The 16,735-nt window shown below is 42.7% G+C and overlaps 1 protein-coding gene across 3 annotated transcripts; it reads right to left on the bottom strand.

The window, feature by feature from the left end:
* Positions 1–306: 306 nt before the first annotated feature.
* LOC117814230 (ras association domain-containing protein 8) lies at positions 307–15,686 on the bottom strand. Of its 3 annotated transcripts, none has more exons than XM_034685444.1 (6): positions 15,345–15,686; positions 9,919–10,120; positions 5,725–6,530; positions 5,386–5,583; positions 4,653–4,797; positions 307–2,252 (listed from the first exon to the last, which is right to left on the bottom strand). In XM_034685444.1, the coding sequence occupies exons 2-6, from the start codon at positions 10,019–10,021 to the stop codon at positions 2,131–2,133; spliced, it is 1,374 nt and encodes a 457-aa protein (XP_034541335.1). In that variant the 5' UTR covers positions 10,022–10,120; positions 15,345–15,686; the 3' UTR covers positions 307–2,130. The 3 variants fall into 3 exon arrangements, with proteins under 3 accessions (XP_034541335.1, XP_034541336.1, XP_034541334.1); XM_034685445.1 differs by having other exon boundaries at positions 5,731–6,530; XM_034685443.1 differs by having other exon boundaries at positions 5,386–6,530.
* Positions 15,687–16,735: the final 1,049 nt, after the last annotated feature.

Raw genomic sequence — 16,735 nt, 5'->3', positions numbered from 1 at the left:
TATTACAACAGACATCTTCCTCTGTATGACTTCTATGAATCACAGTAAACTCTCTCCAACATGTCTGTGAAGTAAATGCAACATTGGTCATTATTTCAACCTACTGGGTCAAAATAAAATCAGTTATGCCTTGAAACTTTTCCAGCCATATTGTATCAGTGTTAACCATTTTTGAGTGAATGTCTCCATCTACTGGTCAAAAGAGTTAAACAGCTCAAGCACAAAGTGTACAACAGCACAAATCCCCTCTAATTTACATCAACAGGTAAGTAATATCATTTACAATGAGCAACAGATGTGACAATCTCATTTAGTCAGATGGTTTATTGAATCATGCAATCAAAGTCATACCAGCAGCCAGTTACAGCCATACATCAGTCAACACTTTGCAGTATATTAAGGCAGGAAACAATAAAAACAGGTTATGTACAGTCGACATCTTACAGTTCTACAGAACATATATGGTTGTAAACAGTGACCACAGCTACCTCTCATCCTAGGGTGGGTAATGCACACAAGTGGTTTCTTAAAGGGAAATTACAACCAAACACACAAGACTATCAGTTTAAAAATCAGAATTTAGAATCAGGGTCTCCTTTATCTGAACAACAGGGAGACACTCTGCTGCTGATGTTTGTGTGGATACTGAATGTCACAGGGGGAACTTCCTGTCAGTATTTATTTCTAACAATGAATTGCTAGGGGCCAGTACATTGATGACTGAAGGATACAGTAAGTGTTGCATGATGAAGTAAATCAGATGACATTAAATGCATTCTACAGCACATTTTACTATGGCTACAGTAATACAGTCGCAAAGTGGAAAGCACTATAAACAATGTTCTTTCCACTGACATTTCTACAAAACAGACAGACAGATAAAACATTACAGTTTCCTTTTTGCTGCTGCGCTATTTCTACGTCTCTCTGTTGATCTAACCTGACTACAATCATTGCTTCAATGTCTCTACTAAAGCTTCACTGTACATTATTTGAATACAACAACTGTGGAATGACTATAAGGCACTTTGATGTGATTAGCAGCTGAACTACAACCTACGAGGCGCTCCATACCGTGGCTACTCTGACTCTACAAACACACATACAACCACACGCATACAAGTCTTTCCAATCACTGTTCACTCACACTGATGCTGTAGCTATCCCTTGGATTATTACATGCCACCATTTAAACCAGGAAATAATTGATTTACTGTACTGTGGTCGCCCTGCACATCCAGATATGGCTATATAAACAACACAATCATGCAACAAGACCTGCTAATCTTTGGCCACCAATCCTTTGAAGAAACAAGCATAATAGATTTGGCAAAAATATATTGTGTAGTCATCTTAACAATAAGAACAAAAATAACAGCTCAAAAGGATAATTAACACTGTTTCATTATGCAGATATGACTGCAGGAATGAGGGCACTCCTTTTTGTAGCTGTGAATGCACATCCCTGTAATAAAATAGAATAATTTGCTGAATAAAGCTGAAAAGTATTTACAGTAAACCATCATTTTGGTGCGTACAGACAGTAATATTCTTCAGTAACAAAACCATTACCGTTTGTGCATAGTTTTAACATGAATACAGCCAGAGCTACAGGAATAAATTCTGATATGCAGAATGAAAGATTCTTGACAGTTTTATCACAGACACATGTCGATCCTTCATTTCTTCTGTAAGAGCCAGTCACTATGCTGGGTAAAATGCTTTCATTGCAGATATTACATGTTTTTAAGGATATAGTTCATAGATTCACATACAAAGATTCTCAATAATGCTGTTGAAAAGGCAATCATTTAAAACCATGATGCTAGAGAGAAAACAAACTGATCATTCAGCAGGTGGTAAAGTGAGAGTAAAAGTACACTGAGTGGACATGGTTATAAAGAAGAGCTTAAGATAAGAAGGTCCTTACATGTTCAGGGAGTTACTTCTTTACGTCTTGAACCACCTTTCACTCCCACCAAGTGCTCCATGACTTCCACTCAAAGACACTGTTCCTTCACTATCTCAGTCTTTACACTCGAGTCTGCCTTCATCTGATCGCGACAACAGTGCATAGAAGTGTGCTACTGAGGTATCCAGTACAGAGCTATCCACTTACAGCAGAACTGATCACACGTAGATCCCCTCTGGGTTCAGGCCTGAACTGAGAGGACTGTGGAGCACCCGAAGGTGACTGGACATCTGGTGGGACGACACAGGGCGCTTCAAGGAGCCAGTCAAGGGAACTAAATCTGAGAAGCAAAACACATAAAAAGAAAGGAAATGTTAAGAATGAGGGCGGAGGGCAACATGGAGGACAGGAAGAGCCCCTGGGAACTTTTTTGGAAATATTCAAAAACTGATAAAAACACTGGAACCAGAGACTAAATGCAGAACACTTTTATTCAATGGACTGGGTTTCTTATACTTATATTTCTTTTTATAGGTGATATATTTGTTTTGATTGTCTAATCTAATTTTCTATATGACATGTCAGAGTATGTCCATGCCAAAACAAGACTCAGTCTTTGAAAACATCCTGTACTTGTTTACATGTTTATATGTTTATTAAAATTCAATAAAAAAAATTATACGACAAAAAAAAAAGAATGAGGGTGTATTTCACTGAAGCCATAATATCACATACATTTGTCTAACACTGATATTTAATAAACATTCCAAAAAGGTGCAATTCATTCTAGTAACTCCCCCAAATCAAAAAAACATTTAAAAGTTATATTTTGGGCCTTTTTTTTTGCCGTTATTTGATAACAATAGCTGAGGAGAGACAAGAAATGTGGGGAGCAGAACGGGGGTAGACATGCAGCAAATGGTGGTGGCCGGGAGTTGAACCAGTGACCTCTGCGACAAGGACTGTAGCCTCTGTATGTGGGGAGCTTAGAGCGCTAGACCCCCCAATGCCTCAAAACAAACATTTTAAACTGAAGGACAGCTCTACTTTGGTGCCACCAGGTGGCAGTACAGAGCTGTGCAGAGATTCTGCCGATGCAGTGAATTTACAGTCGGGCACAAAAGCTCTTGCTGATTTTTTCTCACATGAACTGGAAGGTTACTAGAAGGACATGAACAGTCAATTCATTATTCTTATTCACTGTTGAAATCCATCAAGATTAATAACTAGACCTGAAGCTCTAAAAGATGCAATGATGGAATACAGGTCAAGCAATTAGAAAATGATCAGAGCTCTTTTTAGAGGGGAGATATTAAAGTTAACATTGTGTGAACTGTAGTGGAAAAGGTTTTTTATTATAATCAAATTATGTGGGTGTTAAGTTTTAGTCTTCACAGTTAGTGTCATCACTACCTCCATGTTCCAGATTGAGCATATTATCAAACTTGTGAAAAATGAATGATAAAACATGGCAGTTTCACAATGAAATTCTTTATGTTTATTAGCATGAGGGAGTTTTTGAGTAGTGGGCATGACATTATGCTAGCATTGTGTCAAATTGTGTGGAAACATAAACTTTGATACATTCATTTCCAGACATACAGGCATATTTTTTATCGATATGCTCGTTTTGGTTTTTGCTTATAAACGATTTCAATTTTCTAAACTTCATTATAAAAGGAAGTGGTCATTTGTCATGGTTACAACACTCAAGATTAGCCTCAAACTTCCCTCAAGTCAAACTTTGTTTCTTTTAGTTTCTAATTATGGTGTCACCACGCAATTATTGTAAAGTTTTTAATAGACCGTTCTTTGGGAGTTGATGTGGATAGCATCTTTCGCTTTGTGACGCCTTTCCCTTAATTCAGAGCTCTCAGTTTATGTGTCAGCTCTCCTGCAGGGGGGACAGAGCTTTGGTCCATTGAGCCCATCACAGAAACTGCTGAGCATGAGATAGAGGGACACAGTGATGAAGGGAGTGAGAGAGAGACACAGAAAGTCAGACGAATGAATGATGCAGGGTCTGCTTGTATCCAGGCAGCTGTTGGCATGGTGACTGTAATTGCTACTGAAGTCAGTCCAAAGCTAATTCTGTACCCTCAAAAACCCCCCATTTGCTCCATCACAATCTCTTTGACGCAAACACGTGTCGAAGCTTCAACACTTGCGAGGACACTCATCGACATAATGGCATCAACAGGCCCTCGATCTTACTTTGACCTAACCCTGATTCAAACCTGAACATCACAACTACATCTTAACCTTCAGGATCACTCTGTGGCTGTTTGTCTGAAGGGAAAAAACAGTCAAATGTCCTCACTTTACTTTTCCTTCCTCACTCCCAGGGTCTAAAACTTAAATTGGTTCTCGGAAAGATAGCTGTACAAGCAGTCTTACACACACACATAGACACACAGTCGTGAGCACGAAGCTGAGTCATTTTCACTCAGCAGGCTGTCAAGACACAAGATAGGAAAATAAGAAGTGCCTTGATATACCAGAATGAATTCACTTATGCTCACGCTGACTCAAAGACAAACTGCACTTTATGCACTCCAAATAAATAAGTCATGTGCGGTAATAAAATCAGTTAGCTATTTCTCAGCTGTTTTAAGTGATAGCTAGATATCCATGAGGCTGTATGTGACCTTTCTCCCGTATTTACAACACTGGATTTAAATCTTAATATCTACACTTTAACTGCATGTTCCTCAAGAGACAAGAATCCACAATACTCTACCTATGCCATGACTGTTTGGAGTACTTTCATCCTCAGTGGGTTCAGCGGGCAGCACGGTGACCTTGGTGCCGGTCTGCTTGATGAACTGCTGCAGGTTAACCTGCCTCAGCTCCTTGGTCAGCTGCTCCAGCTCGTGCTGCATGTCCTTTAATGAAACAGAACAAGAGAGTGATTCTTCTGCAAACGGGGAAGTGTTGGCAGAAGCTTAGAACTGGCTTCCTCGGCTACAGATGATGAAAGACTCTGCTTGTTTACCCTGACGTCAACACTCTGGGGATAGTACTTTAAATCTGGTGTCTTGAACATGAGAAAACCGTATTTACTCTTATTAAAAATATAATATCTATCTGTCTGTCTATCTATAGATATCAGGGTCTGTTATGTGAGCAGTGGATCATTAAGCTTTAATTCTGATGAGCTTTCTACAGTAATCTGGTAAGCTTACTGCTGTGCAACTCTACAACCACAGACTCTCTTCCTTCTTAGATTTAAGTGACATCACTTTTGTCACTTCATCAGACTTCATACAGTTCCCTCTGGGGCTGCAAAGGGCTTACAAGAACTTTAAAAGCTGATGTGTAAAAACAACAACAACAACAACTAAGAAACAGATACATTCACCTTCATACAGGCAAGAATTCAGTAATATGCTGTGGGATGAATACTGAGTATATTTTAGTGATGAGGAACAAAGTAATAAAGGAAAAGATTCAAATGTATTCATGTGACTCACCAGCAGTTTCTTGCCGCTTTGTCCGATTGATCTGTCCACCGCTCTGCTGCTGCTCTCGAGCTGGACAGCTTGCCTTTCTTGAGATTTCAGTTCGGCTTTGACCCTGAGGACCTGAGCCCGAGCCTCTGCCTCACTCACCCACTGGGTCTCCTGCTGCTCCCTCTGCAGCCGCTCCTCCTCCAGGCCAACCTCTACACCCTGATGGTCAAATAATAAAGGAAAAGACTCAGAAACACTTTTAATAGCTAAATTCATTACAATTACAGTTATTTTTTTACTGAAAGTTCTACTTAAATATTTTTTATTTAATATCCCAATAATCTCCCACACACAGCACACCTGTACCATTGCCAGCTTTTCTTCAATCTCCAGCTCACAGCCCTGCAGACGCCCTCGCAGCTCCTGCAGTCTCTCTTCCAGCTGCCTCTCACTCTCCAGCTCAATCTGCAGCTCTGTTGCCCAAAACTCCTCCTCCTCCATCTCCACCTCGTTCTTTCTCAGATGTTTCTCCAGCCTCAGGATTTCCTCTATCAGCCCCCCTCCTCCTCCAACACCTGGGTCCATGATACACCCTCCACCTCGCCCTCCTCGTCCTTCAGCCCAAACCTGGAGCTCTGCCTCGTAGGCCTCCAGCTTCTTCTCCAGCACATTGAGAGTGTCTCTCTGTATGCTCACGAGTCTGACTAGATCCTCCATGCGACAGGCCCACAGGCCCGGAGAGGCAGTCCCCATGGGGGGTCCTGCATGATGGTGATTTCCACCATTTCCCAGGAGGATTCTTCTTTTTGCTTCTGCTTCAACGATCCGGCCTCCACTCAGTATCTCCCTAAGGCCTCTGGGAGCACCGGTGAACGTGAGCGACTTGCGGCGTGGTTCGCGGCGCCTGAGGGAGCGATCATTAGGATGACGAAGTTTTGCAAGCGGAGGGAGGCTCTGTCGATGTAGCCCTCGTTCAGGCCCCCTGAGAGGGGGTCCTTCTGAGGGGGGTCGTTCGGTGAGGGAGGGGCCTGTGCGAAGCAGGATTAGCTGGACGTCACCTGCGTACTGACCCCAGGTGTTCAGAGATGCCACAGGGCTCTCATGAGGGGCAAGGTGACGCTCTGTGTCCCGCCATTTTTCAACCAGAGTGTATCTCCCAGTGCGACCTGTGAAAACAATGATTGTAACAGATTATTATGATGGTAATTAGCTGTGCCAGTTTCTAGGGATGCCCCAAGTGATTATCATTTGGAAAGAAAGCAAAACAAACAATAGAAACATTTTTTTTAATGACATTACAAAATAATCAAGAAAACTGCTTCTGCCAAACTGAGAAAAGACTGAGCACAAAATCATTGTGCCACTGTCAACCTAACACTCGAAGAATTTCAACAACCTTGTCTGAGTGTGGTTAATGAAAATAGCATGTGCTTTTATATCTGATATGAGAGCCTCAAGTATGAACCAAGCTACAAGAGGCTAAAAGCTGTGTAGTTCTGAAGAGGAGAGCGTTTTCAGTAGATTAACCCTTTAAGATTACACTTCAGTATTGTTCACAAGAAATGCTTTTATTAATGCTTTTAAAAGAAAACCTACACACAACTTTTATAGAAGTTTAAACGCAGGAACAACAGCGAAATGCCAAAGTACTAAATCAATACCAATGTCTGATTACTTAAAGTGGTGTATATGATTTTAACAGGAAAAAGGCAGAGGAGGGGATCAGACACCAGGCTTTCTCAGTTTGGCAGGAGACCGAGGACTGAGTCAGACTTTCCCTCCTCCTACACTGCGCTTTGTGGGAAGTGATGTCAATACGGCCTGTTCAAGTGCCCCCGCTCTTGAAGGAGCCATATGGGAAGGGGAGGGGGAGGCAGGGGGGGGGGCTTAGATCTAAGAAAGCACCAATGCATCCTCTGACCCACTGGATCTCAGCAGGAGCTGCATGTAGGCAGAAGACAGAAATACCCGTTTACTTCATGTGAGTGTTTTTCAGGTAACAGAAGATAACTGTTACAGAGATCCATGCACTTTTGTAGTTGTTGCTTGGGGCATGCCTTGAAACACTAAAAGCTACTTTCAAAATTTCAGAGTTAAAAAACAAATCAAAAGTGATCATATTACAATTCCGGGGTCTTCTGTTTGCTTTGTTCTGATGTTATAAAATGATCTATTATTGCATTGTGTCCCTTGAGCTGTTTTGTGTTCACAGTGTAATATTGAAAAGCGGGCCAAAGTGCACCCCATCGAGGGGCTGTCCTTACATCATTACATCAGAGTCTCTTTCCCATGGCGTACGTAAACAAATGTCATGCATGTTGGTGGCACTGGACACTAAAATGAGTGGTTGGTTGACTTGGAGCAGTGGGGAGGTTAAAGCCTCATGGACACCACTCATAAAAATACAGAAGTAGAGTGCTGTGATGTTGCTACACATAGCTCTTCTGCTGATGCTGAATCTAATAGAGACGGTGAGTAACGGTATCCTATCACTATTCTTATGCTGACTATCGGCTGTAATCAAAATTGTCCAACGGCTGTGTCACTGCATCTCTTACAACGAGCAAAAGCAAAGGGAGACCAAACACCTCTTCCACGTGATCTCGGCTTGCTTGTTTTGATCTGCATCAGAGTGTAATTGCTGTGTTCACATATGTCCAAATGATCTGAGCCAAGGGGGAAAACAATCAAGGCATGAAAGAAACCTTTGGTCTATCCCTTATTTGGGAAAGACCATAAGATTGGGGTGCAGCTAAAATAAAGCAATTAAACAGTAATTCTGCAACAGCACTGCAACAAAGGTCTGCAATCCCCACCCCTTTGTAATACACAGAGAACCATGAAACTGTAGTACTGGTGTCCAAGTGATTTCACATCACAGTACACCTTACCGCTTTACATCAGTGTGAGGGGCATGGTCTGCAAACACACAGCTGGTGTATCACACGCAGGCATGGACATACAGTTCTGCCATGCCAGCTCAGCTGTTACACATCGCCACCGTCTTCCCCTCAATCTGCCTCTGTAACTGTATCCGTGGGGATCAGAGGCAGAACAACTTTGCCCTACCATTACGCCTCCATGTGTTGTATGTTGCAGACGAGGTGTAACAGAGGTGTAAAATATCCCGCCTTGAAGTGGCATTATGTAAGATCCTATTATAACAGAATGCAATTGACATCAATCAGACACATAGACTGTATAAATAATGAACGTAGTATCTGTGACATCACCCATCTGTTCCTGAGAGCTGTTTTGAAGCCAATCGACGGCGGCAGCGATATAGGAAATGCAGAACTCAACCAGGCATTGTGTGATGTAAAGGGGCGGAGTTTGAGCCTCTTAGCCAACAGCTATGTGTTCCCGTCCGGGAGTCATGTCAGTCATGTCCTTATTTGGGCAAAAACTCATAATCTTAATATCTTCTGAACCGTCGCGTTAGAAAAAAATTCACCCCCGCACAGTGTGTGCCGATAGAGAAATTAGCTAAGTAAGGCCAAGCTGTTTTTTGAACCGGGCTGTAAACATGTTTATTAATGCTGCAAAGATCTTCTTTTTTGAATTGAGGTCTATGTGGTTTCCGGTGTTTCTGCAGACAGCCTCAAGCGGATTCTTGATGAATTGCAGTTTATAACACTTCCGCATGGGCTTCATAGTTTGAGACCGGAGGTTGCTGCTTGATCAGACACTGGCTGTTTTCGAAACGGCCTGCTAGATACTACTTACTAATGTAGTAGGCAGTAGGTATTGCCTACTACATACTGCGTTTTGAATTTAGTCTGTAGTATGTTCTGTTCGATCTGTGTTGCAGTACGCTGGGCCAGACGTCACTGGATTTCTGGCTTCGGAAAGTGGAAGTAAACAACGGCCAAGCTGATTGAGACACTGATTCTTTAGCATCCACTTATGATATAAGAAGTGATTTATATGTAATTTGATAACTTTCACAGCACCCAAAAACAGATTTCCTCCCGTCAAAAAAGAAGAAAAAAGAAAAACATAATGAGCACTGTGCATTGTGGGAAACAGTATGCAAGGCAGACTGGTCCGATGCATACTGTGAAATTTTCCTGAATCAGTAGACATCCGACGGTTTCGAAAGCAGCCCCTTTTTTTTAATTCCACACTGGTGGTGAAAACAAGCACTACACTCTGAACTTCATTGATTTTAGACAATGCCAACTGCCTTGAGTTCCTGCCACCTTTGGTAACTGCTGCTTGGATGTTACTACCACTCTGTGAGTGTGATGTGGGAAGGCAGTTCATCAAGACTGGAAAAAACAACAAGGCAAGACAAGAGATGCTCTCACTCTCCAATGTTACATAATATCCAAGGTGTGACTTCAACAGTGGTGCAATCTTTTCCTACAAATATCCACACACTTTTTGCCAACAAGAAAAGCTGCCTGTGTGTCCCATAACTGACAAGATGATCAGACCCTATGACCCTATGAAGAAGTCATAAAATGCAGTACAAATTTTTACAGCCTTGTGGTATTCCACTGTTCTTGTGTGGTGTGTGTGCGAGTGTGTTCATTGTAGAAAAGGATCTACCTATGGCCTGAGCCAAAGCAATCACCACTTCCTGGCAGGTGGTTGCCTCGGTGACCCCGCAGACGACCCTCTGGACTCCATCCACCCAGACCTTAAGCTCCATGTTAGGTCAGAAGCGAGGAGGCCGGTTGTGGTGTGTTGGCCCCGACATTATTGAAGGCTCCAGTGGTGCAGGGCAGCTGAAGCCCCTCTGGCTGCTTTACTGGGGAGGAAACATGAGGGAAAACAGGAAACAGTTAGTCAGGATGTGCTCAAGGACACAGTTATAACACTCTCTGTGTGTCCAATAAAACGGACAGACTGCAAATATTTCTACCTGTGATAAGATCTACTAACACACGTCGTGAAATAAGCAGACAACACCAGGTACAGTCTGCCTTACTTTGGCAGTAGCTCTTGAATAAAGGATCGTCCAGTTGAGACTCGTACGGCCAAGCTGCCAGGACCAGCTGGCCATAACGCTGCTGTTTTGTTCTTCGCTATGAATAGGTACGTGTCTGTTGGGGGTGCAGGAAGGGTCTGCCAGCAGACATTCCCAAGTTCAGTTCCTGCTTTTGTACGGAGAATTACCCAGAAGCAGTGAAGACGGAGCAGGAAGATTAAGTCAGTGACAAATCGAGGACGGGAACAGAAAGGGAAACGGGACGGCATGAAAATGTTATTAAAAAATGAAAAGAGAGAGCTGAAGAATTGTTACATAAGGGAGCAGAGCAGGGTTTTGTTTTGGATCTCACAGTTCTTATTACTATTGTGTAACACAGGAAATATTAGGTGGAACGCATCATTTGTCTAGGAGTCAATAGTGGGATATTAACACAAACAAGATGAGGCTTTAAAAAGGTTTCTTGAGACATGATCATGACTGACTGATGGATGAGGCAATCTAAAAGACTTAAAACACAATGCACATGTGAATTCATTACTCATTGTTGAATCACATAATAAAACAAGAGTCTTAATTACTGGCTCAGTCTATGAAACACCCATGTAGGGAGAGACATCCTTCAAATTGTCCTTCAAGGACAGCATGCTGGCAGAGAATGAATGGCATCTCCTCTGATCTCTATCACTCTCTCCGTGGATCTAACCTTCACCGCAACTACACTACCCCAGTCAAAAGGTCCTTTTGTTCGCCAACCCCCCACCAATTACACCTCCCCCATCCCCAATATTCCCTGTTCACCCTCACAAAGTCACCCACACTGGCCTGCGTTTCACTCCACCGACTGCTTTTCCAAGTATGGTGAAGACATCAGGGAGAGCTGGGATGGAACGTTTGAGTTTGACAAACTAATGATGATTTCTATCATTGATTGTTTGATCAAATGTCAGCTGAAGGATTTGTTGTTTAGCTTATCATAAAGATTCCCACAGCCCAACATTTGTGAAATGCTTGTTTTGCCTAAAAATGCATTAAAAAAGAAGACAGAAGCAAATCCTAATTTTTAAAGCAAAAACAAGAAATAATTGTATATTCTTCTTTGTTCTTAAAATAAAGGATCAGTAGAGTCGTATATTGCTTCTTTAACCTCCTTTTCAGATCAATGCCAACCATTAATTGACTTAAGTTCTTTAACAAAATAAAAAAAGGGAGTAAAAAGAAATACAGAGACGGGCTACCATCACTATGACCTGGCTCTGTCTCTCTATTCTTGGCGTGATCACAGCTGCATGGAAAGTGCATTTGTCCTCGATTCACACCGTCCTTAAAAGGCATTAAAGGCCAAAAGTAAAGGACTTTCAGGAAAGTAGTTCCACAAAAGTAGAGATTTTTCAGCACTGATCCAAAACATTGTCACCGTTTTGCTAAAACCTATTTTCCAGAGGGGGTTGTGGAAACAGTAATGTGAAGAGGAGAGGGGCTTGATTCAAAGCAGACGTAGTGGATCAGCCAAGGAGAAAGTTTTATACACTGGAGGGGGGAAGGGGGAAGGGGGAAGGGGGAGAAGTGCCTGAAAAATACGAGCAATAACAGCACTGAGCTCAAGGGATTTAAAACAACCAAGTGTCCAACACTGTTTATGCCAGAAAATAAAAAATAGACCCAATAAACAAAGAAAATACAAATGTTCAAATAAAACTGAGCTGCTTCTGATCCATGTGACAGCTAAACAAGACTCAGTGGGGTTTTCAGAAATGTCACTTGCTCTAGTCCAGCCTTGTAGCATGTACATTCATTAACAATAACCCAGAAAAACCGACTGATGATACAGGCACAGCGGTGTGGGGCAGAGTGCCATCCTAAGCTTTGCAGGCTCCATTCCTTCAGCCTGTCAAAGCCCCGGCCTGGGGAGAAGCCCACTCTCTGATTTGTGCTGCTCGTCTTATGCCAGAGGGGAGGGCTTTAATATCCTGAATACTACTCAAGCTCAGTTAAAAGATGATCAACAGCAGCAAAACGCAAACTCCCAATGGCTCCAGAGCACATTTGTTTCAGTCTCATATTGGTTCGGTAGTGTTGACTCAAGATGCATTCCTGTGAGAGCAGTGAGGTGTGTGAGCAGTGCTGAGCAGCCTGGACGCCCGGCTGCTGCTGCTGCTGACTCTTCTCCAGGCCTACAGGAGCACACCGAGCTGGCAGTGAAAATGGTTTCAATGGGCTGCTGGAGTAAACAACCTACCATATGCTCCTGTGGGTGTTCCAACACTCGCCTGTAATGTACATTGTGATGAAATTTACTGTAGGAGTCTCTACTGTAGGAGCTTAAATATAGCACCGCTTTGTTTGGGGATTTCTCCGTCAGGCATTGTGAACTGGTCTGGGAGTCGTGCCGTTTAGCAGCAGAAGAAGAAGGGGGTGTTTGAGGAAAACAAAAATGGGCATTCATTACATTAAAACAAACAAACCAAAAAAAAAAGACTGCGCTTGAATCAGGAGGAAGCCTGCAGGGAAGCAACTGAAACAAGCTGAGGAAAAGGATCCTCTAGAAAGACAGTACACTCATGTTCCAAAAGTACAACCTCTATTACACCCTGGTTCCTATCCAAACTTGCAGAGCATTGTTCTGTGAGGAAGAAAACAATGCAGCCATTTGGAGAAGCGTGGAAGTGAAGGCACTGAAGTTTGAAGAATCCAATTAACATAAATAACTAATACATAATAGAAGGTTTCTGACACGCTAAACTCCCTCAAGCTGCTTTTAATTAAAGGCAATGAGATACTGCTTATAGCGACAGCAGTCTGTTCAAGTACTTAAACCTCTTTGCCTATTGCTAACCAAACTTTAATTCAAATTACGCTCCCTGCAGCGCAGCATGTAATTACCAGCAGTTTATACCCTGCTGTAATTGGTAACAGATCTGTTGTGAATGGATCTCTGTGAGCAGCCAAAGACAGACGCTGGTTTAATGTGGCGCAGGTTGGAACTAACCGGAGAAATCTTTTCCTTGCTTTGAATTCCTGGAGATTGTCATCAAGTGGTACAGCCCAGTTTAATCCCTGAGCCTGAAACTTATCAGGGTGGCAAAAGTTAAGGATTAATGCCAGACAAGCTGAAAAGACAAGCTCCCCTGTGGTTAAAAATTAAGAGTCTTTCCATGGGAACCAGACAAAGAAGTTCCTCATCATTAGTGCACCAGCCTGGCTTGTATATAACACCCTCTGCAAATGTAAACGTTCCAGAGCAGGGCAGAGACTGTGGCCTGATACAGGCCTTGATCCTGTAGAGAGGAATCTGATAACGTCCAGGGTATGCATTCCTGGGCTGTAAGAATCCAATGAGCCATGACTAAGAGACAAGAGGGCTGTGGGTCCAACTGCTCTGTGATCTTGGAACAGGCTGCTTCTATGCAAATACACTTCAATAAAATGCATCCAATCTGGAGTTTGTTGAAGGTGGAGAATAATAATAAGATGGGCAAACATGTCTGCAACATCATGAAGAACTGAAATGTGCATTGAAAAAACTGAAATACAAAAAGCAACCTCTAATTGAATGTAGTGTCTCATTAGCATTACCCTTCCAGATCAAAAGCCTGCACTATAGGTGAGTGTTAACTAATGAGCAGTTAAAGGTGACACGGTGCCACTATTTCATCAAAAGCTGGAAGCCAGAGGTAGTCATTCTAAGCACATGTATTTGATTGAAATTTCATGAAGCTTTTGAAGACAGCCTGTTTTAAACCAACTGATCAGGGCAGCAAAGTAATCCCAAATATATACAGGATAGGAACGAGCATTCCCCAGGGTTTCCTCAGAACTGCACTCCTAAATCTGTAGCTCCAATCTTTAGATTGTGGTGTTTAGGATTAAAGTCAGATCCTGTCACGCTACAGACTGCACCCTCATGTCCTGAGAGCTCTCCAAGAGCCTCTACCCTGCAGCCAGCCTTCCTCCTCCTTCTCCCTGACTGATATTAAACTATTAGGTACACTACACCCCCCCCCCCCCCATTTGGGAGGTCAGTGCTGGCAGGAGCTTGAACATCTGGACGGCACGTTCAGCCAGCAATAATACCGCCTTTGTTCATTTGCCATGTTCACTGCTCACTGGCCAGCTTTGAAGAGCCAGCAGGGCAGGCGGCAGGGCTCCTGCAGCGGGGCAGCAGCACAGCGGGGCAACCAGAAGGCCTCAGGTCTGGGTTTACATGTTACAGCAGTTTGCAAAACATCATCTGGAGCTGAATCACAGTCCACCGTGTCAGCATTTATAGAAGTGAAATGGTTTTACAGGACCCATTGAAATGGCAGCCAAACATAAAAAAAAGTGGTAACATTTATTTTCCAGTCTGTAGGTGGTTCCCTGCAGCCTGGTCTTGACAACATTATATGCAGTTAAGAGCCACTTTTTGCTTACTAAGAAAGTCCTCAAAAGCAACATAGCATCAGACTAAAAGGCATAAATCTGTGCAGAGTGCAGCTGCTCCACAGGTTGGTTCTGCTTCACCTGGTGTGAATAAGTGTAGTACAACACTGGGGCTTTATATAGAATGACTACAAAGGGCTTTACAGGTAAAGATCACAGTATAGTATTGGTATGTAATATTTTTTTTTAGGTTGTGAGGGCTGTTTTGGTGTGGAAGATGCTGGATCTTAAGATTGGAAAGAGTTTGAAACAGAGCAGAGCAACATTTATAAAAAAAGAAAAATCTGGACCTGTGTAGATAAAACTACGGATAACAAAGTCCATATCATTGTAGGGCATCCACAAATGCTTTCAATGGGACATTTATCTCGAACTGACTGAAATAAAAGCAGTGTTATTGATAAAACACTAACTGAATATCCTTGAGACGTTTCTTTCAGTCTTAAGCTTCACCTCAACCACGAACACAGAAGAAATGGCGAAGATGGGCTGTAGTGGGCTCAGAGAGTAGCCCAACTATTCTACTACAGAAATGTTTCCGTTATATCTCAGCCTCACAACTACACCGGGGCTGAGCCGCAGCACGTTATAGGCTATTATTAGGTCTATCTAATGCTCTTACCTCTGAGGTGTAAATAAGACTCAGTGTTTCCCCTCAGACGTGAAGTTTAGGCTGGAAAACACAGGTAAAGGCGAGAATTCCGCAAAATGTGTCCCTCTTCACCATTGCCCAGTAAATCACTTCCCATGAACTGCGACAAAGTACGTGAGGCTGCTGGGTGAAAGATGGGATGGGGGTACGATTAAAAAACGACTCTAGGACCGATAATTGACGTTTCGGTCCTCTGTCCGAAAGTTTGTGTGTCCTCTCCCTACGTTAGTCTTTTGCGGTCTCTCCGGTAGGCTGCGGAAAAAGCCCCTCTCCCCGTTTCAGTACTCCTGCTGGTAAATACACGGTATTGGAACTGGGACACCGCAAGGCATTGTGGACTGTTTAAAGCTGCAAAACCCTGAGAGGGGGAGGCTACCTACAGACAACTTTTACACATCCAGGACAGTAACCGCACAACAGAGAGACCAAGGAGACTTTGCTTAGATATTCCCCTTACATAAGTCGTTTATAAAACTGTCCCCAATGTCTCAGTTTGAATAAGAAGTTCAGAGATTACAGTGTTGGGGGTTGATCCTTCTTCTAGAGCAGGGGTGTTAAACTCATTTCAGTTCAGGGGCCACATACGCCCAAAGGCGTTTTTCCATCACAGGAACTTTACCCCGGAACTAGGAACTTCACCCCTGAACTTTGTGCGTTTCAACCGGAGGAACCAGGGTCTAAATTTAGTTCAGGGGTAGATAATGTCCCCTCTGAAAAGCCCCTGATTAGGGGGTAGTACTTTTCAAAGGTCCTGGGACTTTCGGTTGAATGTGGAGTTAACACAGTTTTTGAAACACAGAGGGAGTTCCTGGGAATGCATACTCGTTTAGTTTTTTAATTAAGATTTCAAAATTTTATTTAATATAATTTGTTTTCTCCATACGTCACTGGCCTGATTTACACAATCTACCTGGGACTTCAGCCCGCGGTCGAAACGCAGACAACAATGGGGGCACAGGAACCTTTTAGTTCTGGGGAAAGTAGTTCTGGGGGCTAAAAGAACTCTTGGTCGAAATGCACCTCAATTTGATCTCAAGTGGGCCGGACCAGTAAAGTCATAACACAATAACCTATAAAAACAAAAACTCCAAATTGTTCCCTTTGTTTTACTGCAAAAAGGTACATTCAGAATCAGAATCAGAATCAGAATCAGAAAATGTTCACATTTAATGAACTATCTTTTCACAAAAACAGTTGGTTTTTTTGCCATGATGAGTCTCATAGTGGGGACAAATATTAAATTCTTTAAGCACTGAAACTTGCTGTGAACACAGCAAACACACAGGTTACCCAGTCACCTGACATGTTTACAGCAAAAGAACAGAGAGATTATAATAATGAAGAAGGTAAAGTTGAATAGT

Source organism: Notolabrus celidotus, chromosome 6, assembly GCF_009762535.1.
Source record: "Notolabrus celidotus isolate fNotCel1 chromosome 6, fNotCel1.pri, whole genome shotgun sequence".
Classification (NCBI taxonomy): Eukaryota; Metazoa; Chordata; class Actinopteri; order Labriformes; family Labridae; genus Notolabrus; species Notolabrus celidotus.
The sequence above is the reverse complement of the archived record's forward strand: the minus strand, read 5'-3'. Positions and strand labels throughout refer to the sequence as shown.